The sequence below is a fragment of the Sceloporus occidentalis genome, unplaced genomic scaffold (genome assembly GCF_023333645.1).
Source record: "Sceloporus occidentalis isolate IW3139 unplaced genomic scaffold, rSceOcc1.0.p SCAF_5, whole genome shotgun sequence".
Lineage (NCBI taxonomy): Eukaryota > Metazoa > Chordata > Lepidosauria > Squamata > Phrynosomatidae > Sceloporus > Sceloporus occidentalis.
The window spans coordinates 33,685,536-33,701,452 of NW_028316985.1; the positions used below are offsets into that span (position 1 = coordinate 33,685,536).

At 45.5% G+C, this 15,917-nt stretch overlaps 1 protein-coding gene across 1 annotated transcript in view; it reads right to left on the reverse strand.

Annotated features, from left to right (window-relative positions):
- The window catches only part of CARD10 (caspase recruitment domain family member 10), an 81,991-nt gene extending 66,285 nt beyond the window's left edge, over positions 1 to 15,706 (reverse strand). The window contains exons 1-5 of the mRNA XM_089528116.1: positions 15,452 to 15,706; positions 14,283 to 14,536; positions 12,581 to 12,717; positions 7,968 to 8,186; positions 6,078 to 6,215 (exon numbers count right to left, since the gene is read on the reverse strand). Coding sequence (XP_089384242.1) covers positions 6,078 to 6,215; positions 7,968 to 8,186; positions 12,581 to 12,587 — 364 coding nt within the window. The 5' untranslated portion in view covers positions 12,588 to 12,717; positions 14,283 to 14,536; positions 15,452 to 15,706. The remainder of the gene's footprint in view (positions 1 to 6,077; positions 6,216 to 7,967; positions 8,187 to 12,580; positions 12,718 to 14,282; positions 14,537 to 15,451) is intronic.
- Between the last annotated feature and the right edge of the window lie 211 nt (positions 15,707 to 15,917).

The window sequence follows — 15,917 nt, forward strand, 5'->3', positions numbered from 1 at the left end:
ATCAGGCGGACATCCAAACGACCCTGTTGAAGCATTGGGGACCTTATCAGGAGGTCGTCGAGGTAAGGGTAGACATGTAGACCCTGTGTCCTCCAGTGAGACACCAGGGCGACGAGGACCTTGGTAAACACTCTCGGAGCTGACGCCAAGCCGAAGGGCAAGGCCCTGTATTGGTAGTGATGGTCGTCGTAGGCGAACCTGAGGTATCGCCGATGACTGGGGTGAACAAGGATGTGGAAATAGGCATCGCGCAAGTCCAGTGACGAGAGAAAGTCTCTGGGCTGAAGGGCCTCCAGTATCGAGTTGAGGGTCTCCATTCGAAACTTTTTGTAGGTGATATAGGAATTTAAGCCCTTTAAGTTTAAGATAGTCCTCCATTTTCCATTCTTCTTCGGGACCAAGAAGAAAGTGGAGTAGCAACCTGTGAACCATTGTGAGCTCACAACCTCTTCTATGGCCCCCAAGCGGAGCAAGTCTCTGATGGCTTCCAGCAGGAGAGCATGTTTGGCTGAGTTCTTTGACCTTGGAGATGGGATGAATGTTTCTCGAGGACGCCGGCAAAACTCTATCCAGTATCCCGATCGTAGGGTGTCCAGCACCCACTGGTCCTGAGTGAACTGTTCCCAGACCGACACAAAGTCTCTCAGCCGGCCTCCCACTGGAGGCGCCCCGTAATTGTTGTTGTTGTTGTTGTTGTTTGCGGGGACCTCTGTTGCCTCCGGACTGGCCTCTCTGGTGGAAGGGCAGCCGGGGCTGTCTGGACTGTTGTCTATTGTCACCCCAATGCTGGCCGAATGGTCTGGCGTCCCTGGACTGGAAGGAGGGGGAGGGGGAGGAGGAGGGGAAAGGTCTGGAGGGACGAAAAAACTGCTTCCTAGACCTAGACCTGGCCCTATTCTCAGTCTTGCAACCCCCTGGTAATGTTTTCTTTTTATCCTTGTCCTCCACCAGTACCTGGTCGAGTGACTCCCCGAATAATTTAGTCTCAAGGAAGGGAGTGAAGGCCAAATTGTGTTTTGACTTCGCATCCACGTTCCAGTTTTTTAACCAGAGCTGGCGGCGCACGGTGACCGCCGCTGCCTGGGCCCTGGCGCAGAATTGGACTGAGTCTAAGGTCGCGTCGGCCGTGTAGGCTGAGGCCAGGGCGATCTTGTTGAGGCCCTGTTTTAGATGTGGTTTTTGGGGGGGCACCTCTTGGAGGAGCTCCCTCGCCCATGACAGGGAGGCTCTGGCCACTATGGACGCTGCTGCTGCCGCCCTAATTGCCACAGACATAGCCTCATGGGCCTTTTTTACGTCTGTCTCTGCTTTTTTGTCCTCTGGGATTTTGAGGGTGTCCTCCCTGTCCTTGCAGAAGACTGCGGAGGACACGAGGGCAGACACAGGGGCATCAACGACCGGGATCTGTAGTTTATCCATCACGGAAGAGGGAAAGCTATATAGCTTTTTGATAGAGTTGGGCAAAGGGCCCGATGTGGCCGGCCTGTTCCACTCAGCCCTGATGACCTCCATGAGGTTAGCCAGGCACGGGATCTCAGCCAAAACCGGGGTGGGCACAGGGAACAGTCCCTCTCCCACCCTGGGCAACTCGGAGTCATGGGGTGGCTTGGCCTCCACTGAGGGGGCAATGGCCAGGGTCTTTAGGGTCTTACCCAGCAGTCTAGGGAAGTCCTCGGCCCTGAAAAGGCGCGCTGAGGTCACTGGGGGCTCAGACTCCTGAGCCTCCTCTTCACCTGAAAGTTCGCCCTCTTCGTAACCATCCCTGACCTCGGCCTCATCCTCCGCATCCTCATCTAGGTCGGAGAGGACCGGACTGGCCTGAGGGAGGCGGCGGGACGCCCGTCTGCGCCTCTTGTGGGGGGGCTTGCCCCCGGCCTCGACCTCGGAGTCGGAGAGGGAGACCTCATCATCGTCCCTAGGCCGCTTGTCGGCGGCTGACCCTGCATCCTCCAGGAGTGCAGGGCGCTTTTCGGCGGCCTCGCGGCTGCGGCGGCAAAAGAAGGAGGAGGAAGCGGGCTGGACGCTCCCAAGATGGCGCCTCCCAGGGCCACCACTAAGATGGCAGCCCCCATGGACCTCATCAAGATGGCCGCCGGACTCCACGTGGCCAAGATGGCGGCGCCCATCGGGCCGACCAAGATGGCGGCCCCCATCAGGCCATACAAGATGGCGCCCGCCATCCGCCGGCTCGCGCGCTCCTCCCAAGTGTGCCAGGGCAGCGGTGGGGAAAACCGCCTCAGCGGCTAGGTCGAGCTGGGGCTCGGCCTGCGGGGCGTCAGGGCCTCCAGCCAGGCGCTGGAGTAGCTGCCAGCCGGCCCCCAGAGTGGAGGGCCATGCGTGTAGGCCCGAAGAAACTGCGGGTGGGGAAGGGAGGGAGGCCAGGGAGAGGCCGGCTCCCGGGGCTGCCCGCAGGTGGGCACTCTCCGCAGCGGCAGAGGCTCCATACTGGTCCCTGGCCGGCAGGGACTCAGAGGAGGGGGAGGCTGCGGCAGCCCCTAAAACATGGGGCAGGGGCGCGGAGCCGGGGGGGTCCCCAGTCTGCCCTCCAGGAGGGAGGCTACCCACCCCCAGGAGGCTCGCGGCTTCTCGGGCGAAGATGGCCCTAACAAACTCACCAAGCTCCCGGACCGCGCCCGCCTCTTGGAGGCTGGGGGTCGACGGGGCCTCTTCCAGGCCTTGGGGACCACCATGGCCCGGGCGGAAGGAGGGGGCCTGTTCGGGGGCCCCTGAGACCGAAGTCCCAGGAAGCAGGGCCCCATGCTCTACCTCTGTTGCCGGCTCCCTTGTGGAGGCCGGTAGACCCTGTACTGGGGAAGCCCTTCCCAGGGGAGGCCCTTCACCCGTGAACTTAGGGTCCTCTGCCATAGCCCACCACCGAGAGGAGGGAGAAGGCAGGGAAGAGGGAGCAAGGAGAGGCAGGAGAAGGGACAAACTGACCGCTTCGGCGAAAGAAAGGGAACGACTTCGCTGGCTGAAGGAGTTGACCTGCTCGGAGCGTAGGCAGGAACAAGACTGAGGCCCAGAGGGGTTAGTCCCTCCCTATATAGGGGCCGGTCTTCTTTTGTCCCTGCCTACAGGAGCAAATGGGAGGTACATAACCCAGATTACAGGAGGACAGGACCTTCTCTGCTGGGAAATGATGGTGAAGCTAGAAAAGAGCATAACAGAGACAACCTAAATTTCAACAGGCCTTGCTATCACCTCTTTTCAACACACATTCTATAGCTGTCTATGGACCTACTGTACCTACAGTTCACACATCTATCATACTATCAATATGCAATATGCTTTATGAATTAGAAACAAAACACAGGTCTTTTTGCTCTGGAGCATACAGTTTAAAACAGGGTTGGGAACCATGCAGCTTGTCAGGTGTAGAACAGTACTGGGAATCAGAGCCCAACAACACCTGGAGGGCCACAGAATTTCCATCCTGGCTTAGTGGAACTGCTCCTGTATCAGAGATGTCTGAAGCATAAATTTCCAGGGCTCTACTGTAAAGAGTGTACATCACTAAACTGAACTGAAGTTCTTTGATGTTCAAAATGAGTCACGCACATTCACTTGCCCATCGCCTTTTTCCAGTGCTAGGGCCCAATGCTATTCAACATCTTTATCAATGACTTGGATGACAGAATCGGGGGCATACTTATCAAGTTTGCAGATGACACCAAATTAGGCGGAGTAGCTAATACTCCAGAGGACAGGATCAAGATTCAAAATGACCTTGATAGATTGGAAAGCTGGGCCAAGGCTAACAAAATGAATTTCAACATGGAGAAATGTAAGGTACTGCACTTAGGCTGGAAAAATGAAATGCACAGATATAGGATGGGTGTCACCTGGCTGAATGAAACTACGTGTGAAAGGGATCTAGGAGTCCAAGTAGACCACAAATTGAACATGAGTCAACAGTGCGATGCAGCAGCTAACAAGGCCAATGCGATTTTAGGCTGCATCAATAGAAGTATAGTGTCTAGATCAGTGGTGGCGAACCTATGGTACGAGTGCCAGAAGTGGCACTCAGAGCCCTCTCTGTGGGTACACACGCCATCACCTTCAGCACAGAGTTCACCAGAGTTTATTACTAGAACATCAGAGGGACATGGCACTTTGCGATAAATAAGTGGATTTTGGATTGCAGTTTGGGCACTCAGTCTCTAAAACGTTTGCCATCACTGGTCTAGATCAAGGGAAGTAATAGTTCCGCTCTGGTCAGGCCCCACCTGTAATACTGTGTCCAGTTCTGGGAACCACAATTCAAAAAGGATGTTGAAAAACTGGAGCATGTCCAAAGGAGGGTGACTAAAATGGTGAAGGGTCTGGAAACCATGTCCTATGAGGAATGACTTAGGGAGCTGGGGATATTTAGCCTGGAGAAGAGATGGTTAAGAGGTGATATGATAGCCTTGTTTAAATACTTGAAGGGATGTCATATTCAGGAGGGAGCAAGCTTGTTTTCTACTGCTCCAGAGACTAGGACCAAGAGCAATGGATGCAAGCTCCAGGAAAAGAGATTCCACCTCAACATTAGGAGGAACTTCCTGACAGTAAGGGCTGTCCGACAGTGGAACACACTCCCTCGAAGTGCAGTGGAGTCTCCTTCCTTAGAGGTCTTGAAACAGAGGCTGGATGACCATCTGTCGGGGATGCTTTGATTTGGATTGCCTGTATGGCAGTGGGTTGGATTGGATGGCCCTTGCGGTCTCTTTCAACCCTATGATTCTATGATTCTAGGACCTGAGGGTGTTCACAGCAACATTTAAAAAAACAGATGCCATTAAAAACACAGTAATCTGTGATACCAACATGCAATTATTATCTCAAAATAGCCACCAAATTCAAACCATTTAAACCACATCACAAAAAATATACAAACACCACCATCCCAATTGCCATTACAAGCTTCTTCCTCATACATTCATACTAAGGATTCCCACCTACTCAGATTTTTTTTATCCATGGATTCAACCATCCTTGGCTTGAAATTTTTTAAAAAAAAATTCCAAAAAAACAAACTTTGATTTTTGTCATTTCAAATAAGAGATGCCATTTTATTATACTATTGTATTTAATGTGACTTGAGCTTCCATAGATTTTGGTATCCACGAGGGGCCTGGAACCAAACCCCAGTGGATACCAATGGCCCACTCACTTGCAGCATAAATTCTGTCCTCTAAGGATTTTAATGTTATATACACCTCATGCTAAAAATGTATAAACATTGCACTCCGAGTTCCAGGATGAATATTTAATAAAATGCACTCAAGATAAAATATCATATATACTCGACTGTAAGTCGACCTCATGTATAAATCGATGACAAGTTTTGGGGCCCAAATTATGGATTTTGATATGATTCCTGGATAAGTCAAGGATAAAACTTAGGAGCATGTAACAAAGGATGCAAAGGAACGTCTACTGTCTTCATACAGAAATGTCTTATTCAGATCCTTCTAAGCCCAATTCCTCTTGGCACTCCTTTGAGGTGAAGCACCAAAGCAGTGCCACCACTGCCATTTTCCCACCCATGCATTCAAAAAGGCCAGAAGCAGCATCATGGTGGAAAGAACAGAGGAATTTGGTTCTTCTTTTGGGTACTCCCAGGATGAACTAATGTTCTTACCCTTTGCCACTCTGCTCAGAGAAGGGGAAGAGTATAATGTAAAATACAGTACTTACATCGACCCATGGATAATTTGACCCAGCTTTTGGTGTCAATTTTTTGACAAAAATTTCTAGACCTATACATGAGTATATACAGTACTTTAACCATGAATTTGTTTACTGCACAAGCCCTATTTCCATTCTATTAAAGTAAAATGGTACATTTTCCCACAGATAACACTGTATGATATTATAAGAAATAACCCATAATGTCTGACTTTGAAAAGCAGATGAAGTACAAACTGTAAGCCTTTGGCCATGCTGGCTGCAGGAATTCTGGACGTTGCAGTCCAACAAAATTAACTTTTCCATGCTCTTGATTCCAAAAGCTATGATTCCCCAGAGAGGAATCAAGCCTGTGAGAATTCAGCAATTAAATGTATACCGAGAACCTGTCAATCACTTCTTACCTAGAATCATAGAGCAACGCTGAACTGGCTGTTTCCCTGTCAGCCGGGTGAAATGTTCTGGATAATAGAACTCCAAGGACTCTAAGAAGGCTTCATAGCCCCGCTTTCCTCTGCCCCGTAGGATATCCATGAGGAGTCCTGCAGAGATAAACTCAGGTCAGATTTTAAAAAAAAAATGTTTCCTACCTCTCAAGACTACGGTTAGGATAAAACTATTAAAGAGGATATCCATGCCTATCACTTTGAACTCACTGAGGGAAAATGATGAACTAGAAACATAGCAAATAAATTAGATAATTAGAAACCTGTAAACCTTTGAAAACTTGCATGATATATTTTGAGTTGTTTTTTTTATTTTGTCCAATAAAAGTATCACTGTTTTGTGGATTTTGGACTATGCTATATTTAGCCAGAACTTGGAAATTTTATTGTTTTGAACTACAACTCCCAGAATCGTTGGCCAGCATGACCAGAACTAGCCACGTAAGCTGGGGTGTTCCAAGAGTTATCATCTCAAAAAGGAACATGTCCAAGCTCTGGTTAATTCTGATGTGAAAGTGTTGTATATATTCCAAAAGAACGAGAGTGACAGGCAGAGGAAACCATTACTGGTGTTGAAAATCACTAATTTAGTTATTATGGAACATACATTGTAGCAACTAAGAGAATGCTCCATACTGGTGTGACAACTCGGATTCCTAGGTGTCCCCTTAGTGACACTTGAAACCACTCTGAGGCATGCATCAAGTCATACTTTTCTGCATTCTGCAACAGGGATGAGAAAATCAGGACTCACATACAGACCTCAAACCACACTGTTGTAGCCCCTGAAACCCTAAACCCTCCTTCCAAAGACCCCAGGCCCCTCACCACTGAATTTTTTCCTACATTTTGGGACAATTCTTGGGCCCCAAATCAACAAAAGTATAACCAAACCACTGACAAATTGAGTGTTTGCCTCCTCCCCCCAGTCTCTGAAACCCCCCAAAAGCCACTGAAACCTCCGAAAATCTGATTTCCTCACCCCTGTTGTAGAGTGCAAAAAAGTGTGACTTCTTGATGTTGCAAATCACCCCAAAACAAGAACCAGAAGTAACATGATGTTCCTTCTAGGATGGCATGACACAGGTGTAGTGAATCCCCATGAAACACTGAGAAAGGTGTGGGCAAAGTCCTGCTCTCCAGATGTGGCAAGACTACAACCCAGCAGTTTTAGCCAGTATAGCAACTGCATAGGATTAGTGGGAGTTACAGTTTAACATCATCTGGAGGGTCATCCTTCTGATCCCTACTCTAAGTTCTGAGATCAGAGAAATCATTTCTTCAGTAGTACAAAAACCTTCACATGTGTCGAAATCAACCCACACAGGCGATCGCAATGTACAAGACTCCCAGAATGAGTCAAAATCACAACACTACACTCATAGGTTTGAATGGAACAGGGGTACTGTCTTTGACTGCCTGGATCAAGCCCGCACCTGACCTGGCTTGCTTGTCTTTAATGGCACTGCTACTCATGGAGATCCAAAAGAGAGTGCCTATTAGTTGGGCACATGCAGCATCTTAATTAAGGCCAAAGCCTGTAGAATTGCCTTTTTTAGATGACAACTGCCCAAATTTCCCAGCCAGCATGGGCAAATTTTGATCACACGAGTTGAGATATTCAGGGACTTCTCATCCCCTCTCCCTAAAATGTAAATTCTTCAATTTCAGGTTAAGCCTGGCGTAAAAGTGTTGCATATATCCTGAAAGAACAAGAGTGACAGGTAGAGAAACCATTCCTTGTGACTAAAATCCATTATTTAATTCTTATGGAACATACACCATGACATTTGATCTATTTCATTGGTTCTCAGATGAACTCCTCTGCAAGGCCTTCCCTTTCCTTACCTGTCCGGTTGCTCTTGCATGGTAAACGATAAGCACTGAGCACCTCCTCTTCATCTTGCTCGTCAATCACACGACACTGGCGTAGATATGGCGTCAGTTTTGCCGGGTTTAGAGAGCGGGTGAGTTGGTGGCGCACACTCTCAATCTTCTCCCACAGTACATCTTCTTCCTCTTCTCCTTCAAAGACACTTTGGATCTGGTCAACCATATCTTCAGACCCTAACAATGCACATGCAGGTTCACTAAATGCACATCAATTCTCCCTTAACAGCTATCTCTTGTACTAACAAGCAAGGTAGGTAATTCAAACCATTTTGAGGCATGTTTATAGCTAAACTTTAGCTCACAATAGAGAACCAGGTATATGTTGATTATTCAGAATTACTTTGTGTCAGAGATTAGAAATGCTACCTTTGGAGACTACAGCTCTAGCTAGATAGCTAGCTAGATAGCTGTCCAACCAACCCAACCATCCATCCATCCACATATATACACACATGCACAAACACACACAGACACCCGCACACACACTCACACATTTTCCTACACTCTGCCCTATGTGAAGTAGATCAATATGATCTTATTAAAAGTAAGAACTGCTAGTATTTGGATGACTGCTCCCATCAATTCTCAGGATGGGAATTTCCATTTTTAAAAATTTCCTAAACTCTGCTGTACCCAAGCAAAGGGTAATTCTGGGAATTGTCATTGAAAAAAATAGCAGAAGGGTGGTACCAAAAATGCCAGCATATTTTAGCTGACAACTCTTACTGGAGATAACAAAGTTTCAAGAGAGGTACTTCAACCTTTTAAAGTGGGGGAAAATCTGTACAGGTTTTGGGACACCACTGAATGATGGGAGTATGGGAAAAGTAGTTTGGCCATGTAGGAAAGCCCAGAAAGCCAGCCTGGGACTCCAGGAGGGCCAGATTTAGCCTCAGGACACAGTTCCCCACTTGTGCAGTAAAGCAGCATATGTGCTGTTAGTACTCTGCAAGTTAACAATAATATGTTAATTCCCTCTTTACTGTAACACAGCCCTGCATGCTCCAGCTGCCATTCTAGCAACTAGAATGATGTTACATCAATTCCAGCCACTGTTTGGGGTGATTATAAGTATTTGCTGTTGTTGTTGCTTTGCTGTTCCAGAGTTTCATGAGTCAAAAATGGAGGAAGTGCTAAGGCCTTGGAGGTCAGCAAAGGTTGCAAAAGGCACACTGGGTTCTTCAAACAGCCACATGTGGCTCATGGGCTGTACAACTTCCACCTTTGGGCTACAGAATTACAAGGGTGTGTCTATTACAGAGGCATATCAGTTATACATGTTTTCTAATACTATAATTCCATACTGTTTGGACACAGTTCAAGAGCACAACAGTACTTTTTTTGAGTCAACAAAGTGAGGGAATGAGATAATCTCAACACTATTTAGTTTCCAGTTCCGGGAAAAAAAATGCATGTTGCCATATTCTTGCTACTGGAAACAAGCACCCAGAGAAAGGGGAAATAATGAGCTATTCTTGTAACCATCAAAGAAACGAAAAGTGGAGCACTGGGAGCATTGCTCCTCTTTGAGATACTTTTTTATGTTTTGTTTCTTGCTACCAAAAACAAACAATCCCCCTCCCCCTCCCTCTCCCTCTCCCTCTCCCTCTCCCTCTCCCTCTCCCTCTCTCTCTCTCTCTCTCTCACACACACACACACACACATTTGCTTGTGTATCAGGAGCCATTGGGGACTCCATCTTTAGGAACAGGTCATAATGTTTTCCTGTGAAAGGTCCCAGGTTCAATTCCTAATATTTCCACTAGCAAGTATCTGAGCCAGAAGATATGAGATCCCTGCCTGAAAAACTGGGAGACCAGGTGCCAGTCAGAAAAGAGGGTACTAACTTATATCACTGATGACCACACTGATATCCTGAACAAAATCAACCCTTCCATAATTTCTAGGCTGCTCTTTTTGTAGTGCCCCCAAAAGAAGAAACTGCTTCCCCTGGAAGCCTCCAGGAACAGCCATTCAGCTTTTACATATGTTGCAGAGGCCCTTTAAACATATACCTTTTTTCCCAAATGAGGGTGGATCTCCAACCACTTCCAGTTGGGGACTGGGAGGAGTTGTTGGAATTTCATGTGGCCCTGGGGGGGGGGGTGGCCTCAGGAGAAGAAATTGATCCTGCAACCCAATGCAGTTGCCCACCATTGTTGCCCACCCTATCCTAAATATACTAACAATCTGACTCAGCATAAGGCAGCTTCTATATTACACAATTGCAGCAGTTTCATACTACACACAGGTACCTGGAATTATTTAACATGAAGCTTTTGCTCCAGGTTAGAGGAAGCTACACTGTTGAATTACTGCCAAAAATCAGTGATTTTTTAAAAAAGGATACTTTTTAAATTTAAATCAGATTTTTTCAAATTAAATGCTTTTTGAGGAGAAATCTATCTAAAGAGAGTTTTCTATTTAAGATACATTGTGTTCTAATCATGAAATTGGGAATATACATGAGACTGTATATTCATGCAATGTTTAAAAATTTTGGTAAATTCCATTAATGTCATGCTCTTTCTGTAAGATTATTGGGCAATTTTTCTATCTAGAGAAACAGATGCTTGGTTTTACAGTTCTCAAAACTGTGAATTTGTGTCTGCAGAGATCACAATCATTGTTCATGTGCAAATCTATGTACACAGAATCAATCCCTTATCTCTTAAGTGCTAATTTTCAAAACATTCAATTAATAGATTGTTGGAAGACTAGCAATGGAATAGATCTGCAGAAGAAGCAAGCAGTAAAAATGAACACCAAACCTTTTAAGCAGAACACTCCACATGTCTTTGGATCTTTATGTGTATAGTCTGAGCTTTATAATATTATTCTTTCTCTGGAGGAGAAAACCTATAATGGCACTGACAGCAGTTTTCTAAATATGAATGATTAACCTATTAAACTGGAGATAATTCACAATAATTTCATAATTATCTATCTATGATGTTTTTCTAATAGTATAACCAAATCAAACCAAAGTGTGTGTGTGTGTGTGTGTGTGTGTGTGTATCTGTAAAACTAATCTGAAAAGTTGTTATTCTAAAAATGAAACCTTCATCTGGTTGTAAATATTAAGATTATACCAGCAATAATGAGTCTTTGGTAACTCTGAGGTGTGGAATATGTGTATCAAACTTATAGCAAGGAAGAGTGCCCTTTTTTGGACAGGGGATGTATGAATCATATTCAGTTGAGTCCTTCTGAGCAGTGATTTAAATAGTGATTTAAAGGATGATTTAAATTAAATTGATCTCAATCAAATTCACCCTGCTCTCTTGTCTTCCTCCGGCCCTAGCTGTGACTAAGGGAGGTCCCTCAGACAGCAGAGCAGTGGAGTCCCAAGATATGCCATGACTCATGGAAAGCAGACATACAAATACAATAATGAATCATCAAACTCTCTCTCCATCCACACCCCTCTAAAAGTTGCCCTGAGGGAGAAGTACTTTCTACTGAAGTTTGTTTGCCATCAATCCTAAATGACTTACAGAGGTTATATATTAACTGAATGCCTTAAAGGCACTGGATCCTGTCTGATCTTGGAAGGTAAGCAAGGTCAGCCCTTGGATGGGAGGCCACCTGCAAATACCAGGTGTGTAGGCTATATTTCAGAAGAAACTGGCAAAGGCATTTCTGAGTATTCCTTGCTTAAGAAAACCCCTGAAATTAATGTGGTTGCCTTAAGAGGAGACTTGAAGGCATATCTAAGCAAAAAAAAAAAAAAAAAGGGGGGGGGAGAAAGAAGCTTCCTAGCTATACGCATACACATTCTTCCATAAGTAATTACTTTCATTTTAAAATAGGCCTATAAGATTTTTCACTCATGGCATCCACACTGTTTCTACTGCTGAACAGGACCACCCAAGCTATTTAGATGCCTGAGGCAAGGCAGCAAATGGCATGCATGCATGCACACACACAGTATGCAAAACAAGATGCAGAATGTCTATAGCTACTTAGCTGTAACTAAAGCCAAGTTGCAGAGTACCTAAGGGCAGTACTAAAGCAAGTCAAGTTATTTTTCTTATTGGCTAACACACATTGCACACCGCTTAGAGAGTGCCTAGAACTATAAAGCAATATAGAAATGTAAATGCTATTGCTATTTATATACAGGAGGGAAAAATCCCACAGCCACCTCTCCCCCCAACCTTAGCAGTAACAATACAGTAACAATAACACTTAAATAACAGTTTGCTGCCTCATAACAGAGACATTTGAGGCACCTTAGAAACTCAGTCTGCATCCACACTACAGAAATAATCCTGTTTAACATCAATTTAACCACTATGGCTCAATTCTATGGAATTCTGGGAACTGTGGTTTTCTGAGACATTTAGCCTTCTCTGTCAGAGAGCTCTGGTGCCACAACGAACAATGATTCTCAGAAATCCATTGTCATGGTAGTTATGGTAGTTAAAGCAGTGTCAGGCTGGATTATTTCTGCAGTGTGGATGCTGTCTAACAAGTTTGGCATAAGCTTTCATGGACTCCCTCTAAATCCCCACCCAAAATCTCCAGTCCAAGGCAGCAACTTCACTCTGACCCAGCTTCCTTACCTGTCATTCTGGAGAATCCCAGCAAATACCTGCCCAGCAGATAAAACTCCAGTGTCTGAGAATTCTTCTGTGAATGTATCCTTCAGTTATGGCAAGTGTCCCTTGGCCATCTCATTTTCCGGGAAGTTTGGATTATCCTACAAATGGCAACACACCATATAAAGACAATATTGTTATTACAGTACAATCCTTCCTTTCTGTTTCATTAACTAATTGTTGGTGGCTGAGAATATGCTTCTTTTCATTCATTTAGGCCTGTTACAGACTGCCAAAATAAAGCTGCTTCGGGTCTCTTTGGAGGTATGCTATTTAAATGATACATGGGTCCTAAGAGTCCGGAGGTCGCACCAAAGCCACACTCCATTCCTAAGCACTGGAGGGCAGCTTTGGTGCAGCTTCCGGATTCTTAGGATGCATGCATCATTTAAACAGCATACAGCCAAAGAGACCCGAAGCAGCTTTATTTTGGCAGTCTGTAACAGGCCTTAGATTCCCTCCCTCTTCTCTTTTCTCTTGCTCTGACCCACAATTCTTTCCTTTAGCGTTTTACACACGTCCAAAGTACACACAGTGGAAAAACTTATACTTGATTACACAGGGTTTGATCCAATCAAAAATGTTACAACATGGCACAATGATAACGTATCTTTTCACTTCTATCTCAGTCTCAAATAACTCCATGCTGCTCAAACAGCCCCCTTGGCCAAATTCAACTTTCTGTGGGTGTTGAAGGGATGCAATATGGGATGGCCTACGTAGGTTGCATCTGCACTGCAGAAAAAATGTAGTCTGACACCACTTTAGCTGCCATGCTTCAATGCTATGGAATTCTGGAGTTTGTAATTTTGTGAGATATTTAGTATTCTCTGTCAGACTGCTTTGGTGCCCCACCAAACTGCAAATCTCAGAATTCCACAAAACTGAGTCATAGCAGTTAAAGTGTTGTCAAGCTGCATTATTTCTGCAGTGCAGATGTAGCCTAAGCTTGAATACAGAGGTAATGGGGCTTATCTCCAGAACCAGAGCTTGGAAATATTACGTATTTGAACTACAACTCCAAGTTAGGGATTCTGAGAGCTTCTAAGAGTAGAGCCTGGAGGCTCTACTCAGAACCTATTGAGGGAGGAAATTTGAAAAAGTTACAGCTGACTATGTGCAGAGGACTTTTTCTGTGCTATAGTCATTATAGATGGTATAATGACATGCTTAAACAGAAATCTAAGGTTTCAGCTTTTAAAACAGAAACAATGGCCTGTTACAGACTGCCAAAATAAAGCTGCTTCGGGTCTCTTTGGAGGTATGCTATTTAAATGACGCATGCATCCTAAGAATCCGGAAGCTGCACCAAAGCTGCACTCCAGTGCTTAGGAATGGAGTGTGGCTTTGGCGCGACCTCCGGACTCTTAGGACCCATGCATCATTTAAACAGCATACCTCCAAAGAGACCCGAAGCAGCTTTATTTTGGCAGTCTGTAACAGGCCTATGTTATTTTGTGCCTGAACACCTCTGAAGTTTTAGAAATGAAGTACAACTTCTGTCCCCCTTATCTGGAATTCCAAAGTCCAAAATATTCCAAAATTGTCCACATGGATGGCTGAGACATTGACAGTGTTACCTTTGCTTTCTGAAGGTTCAATATATGCAAACTTTGTTTCATGCACAAAATCATTAAAACATTGTATAAATTATGTATAAAATTACCTTCAGGCTATAAGGTGTATTGTTGTTGTTGTGTGCCTTCAAGTCATTTCCAGCTTATGCCGACCTTAAGGCAAACCTATCATGGGGTTTTCTTGGCTAGTTTCTTTACAGGGAGTTTGTCATTGCCATCCTATGAGGCTCAGAGAGTGTGACTTGCCCAAGGTCACCCAGTGGGTGTCATGGCTGAGCCAGGATTCAGCCCTGGTTTCCAGGGTCACAATCCAAACTCTCAAACTGGTACAACACACTGGTTCCTATAAGGTGTACATAAAATATAAATTAATTTCCTGTTTAGACTTGGGTTCCATCTCCAAGATATTTCATGATGTACATAAAAATATTCCAAAACCCCAAAACACTACAAAATCCCAAACACTTCCAGATACAGGAAACTTAACCCATACCACATACACATTGTGTAGTACGGGATGAGTCTTCCATATCCAGAAGTGTTTGGGATTTGGGGAGTTTTTCAGATTGGCGTTTGCATATGTGTTATACGTATCTCCAGATGCGATCATTTTCATAGTAACCTTCCATGCACACAGATAGCCCTTTACAAAATTCGAGAGTCCACATAGAAATAAAAACGCTGAAGGTGAAAGAAATGGGAGGGAAATAGAGGCAGTCATGAAACAGGTGCAACTATACATTTCCCCTCAGATTTACAGGTTTAGGCTTTGGCATTTTGGAGACACATCCATCCACACCCAAAGTCAGAATAAGGCTGCATCCGCACTTCAGAAATAACCCAATTTGCCACCACTTTAGCTGCCATGGCTCAAAGCTATGGAATTCTGGAGATTGTAGTCTCTTGTGGCACCAATAATCCAGTTTGACACCACTTTAACTGCCATGGCTCAATGTTGTGGAATTCTGGAGGCTCTAGTCTCTGCTCTGGTGCCACAAAAAATACAATCTCCAGAATTCCGCAGCACTGAGCCATGGCAGTTAAAGTGATGGCAAACCAGGTTATTTCTGCAGTCTGTATGCATCTTAAGGCCTTCCCGCCTACTAAGAACGCATTCACAACTTCCAGAAAAGTATGCAGCCACACAAAAAGAGACATGTACGTGGTGGGTGGGTGTGTGCCTCTTTTTATCTCTCTCTCTCTCCCTCCCTCACAATTGCACACCAGCCTTCTCCTGAACCATGAGGCCTGTTGTTACCTTGAGTCTGCCAGATGATGGGCCAATCCAACAAGGAGCACACTCCACAGCCTGATGGAGAAGAACAACTCTTTCCCCTTTGTCTCTTTATTCTACTCAGTTGGGCCCCTTCCTTCCTTCTTTTCTTCCTTCCTTCCTTCTTTTCTTCCTCTCCACCCCTGCCCTCTCTCAGTCATCATCATCCTTTCGCCTCCCCATTCCTTTCCCAGCAGCCACCCACTCACACCTGGCAGGAGCTGTCTGCCCCAGCTGGCAAAGGCGAGGAGGAGGAGGAGGAGGAGGAGGAGGAGCAGGGCAAACAGGGGCAGCTGTCCGACTGAAGGAAGGAGCCAGGGGTGGGCCAAGCCAAACACACACAGCCAGAGAGAAGCAAGTCCCAGCAGCCCCCTCCTCCGCCCGCTCAGGAATGTGGGCTGCCTGGATTCCATTCCCAGAGGACGAAGAGAGAGAAGCAAGGCATGGGAAG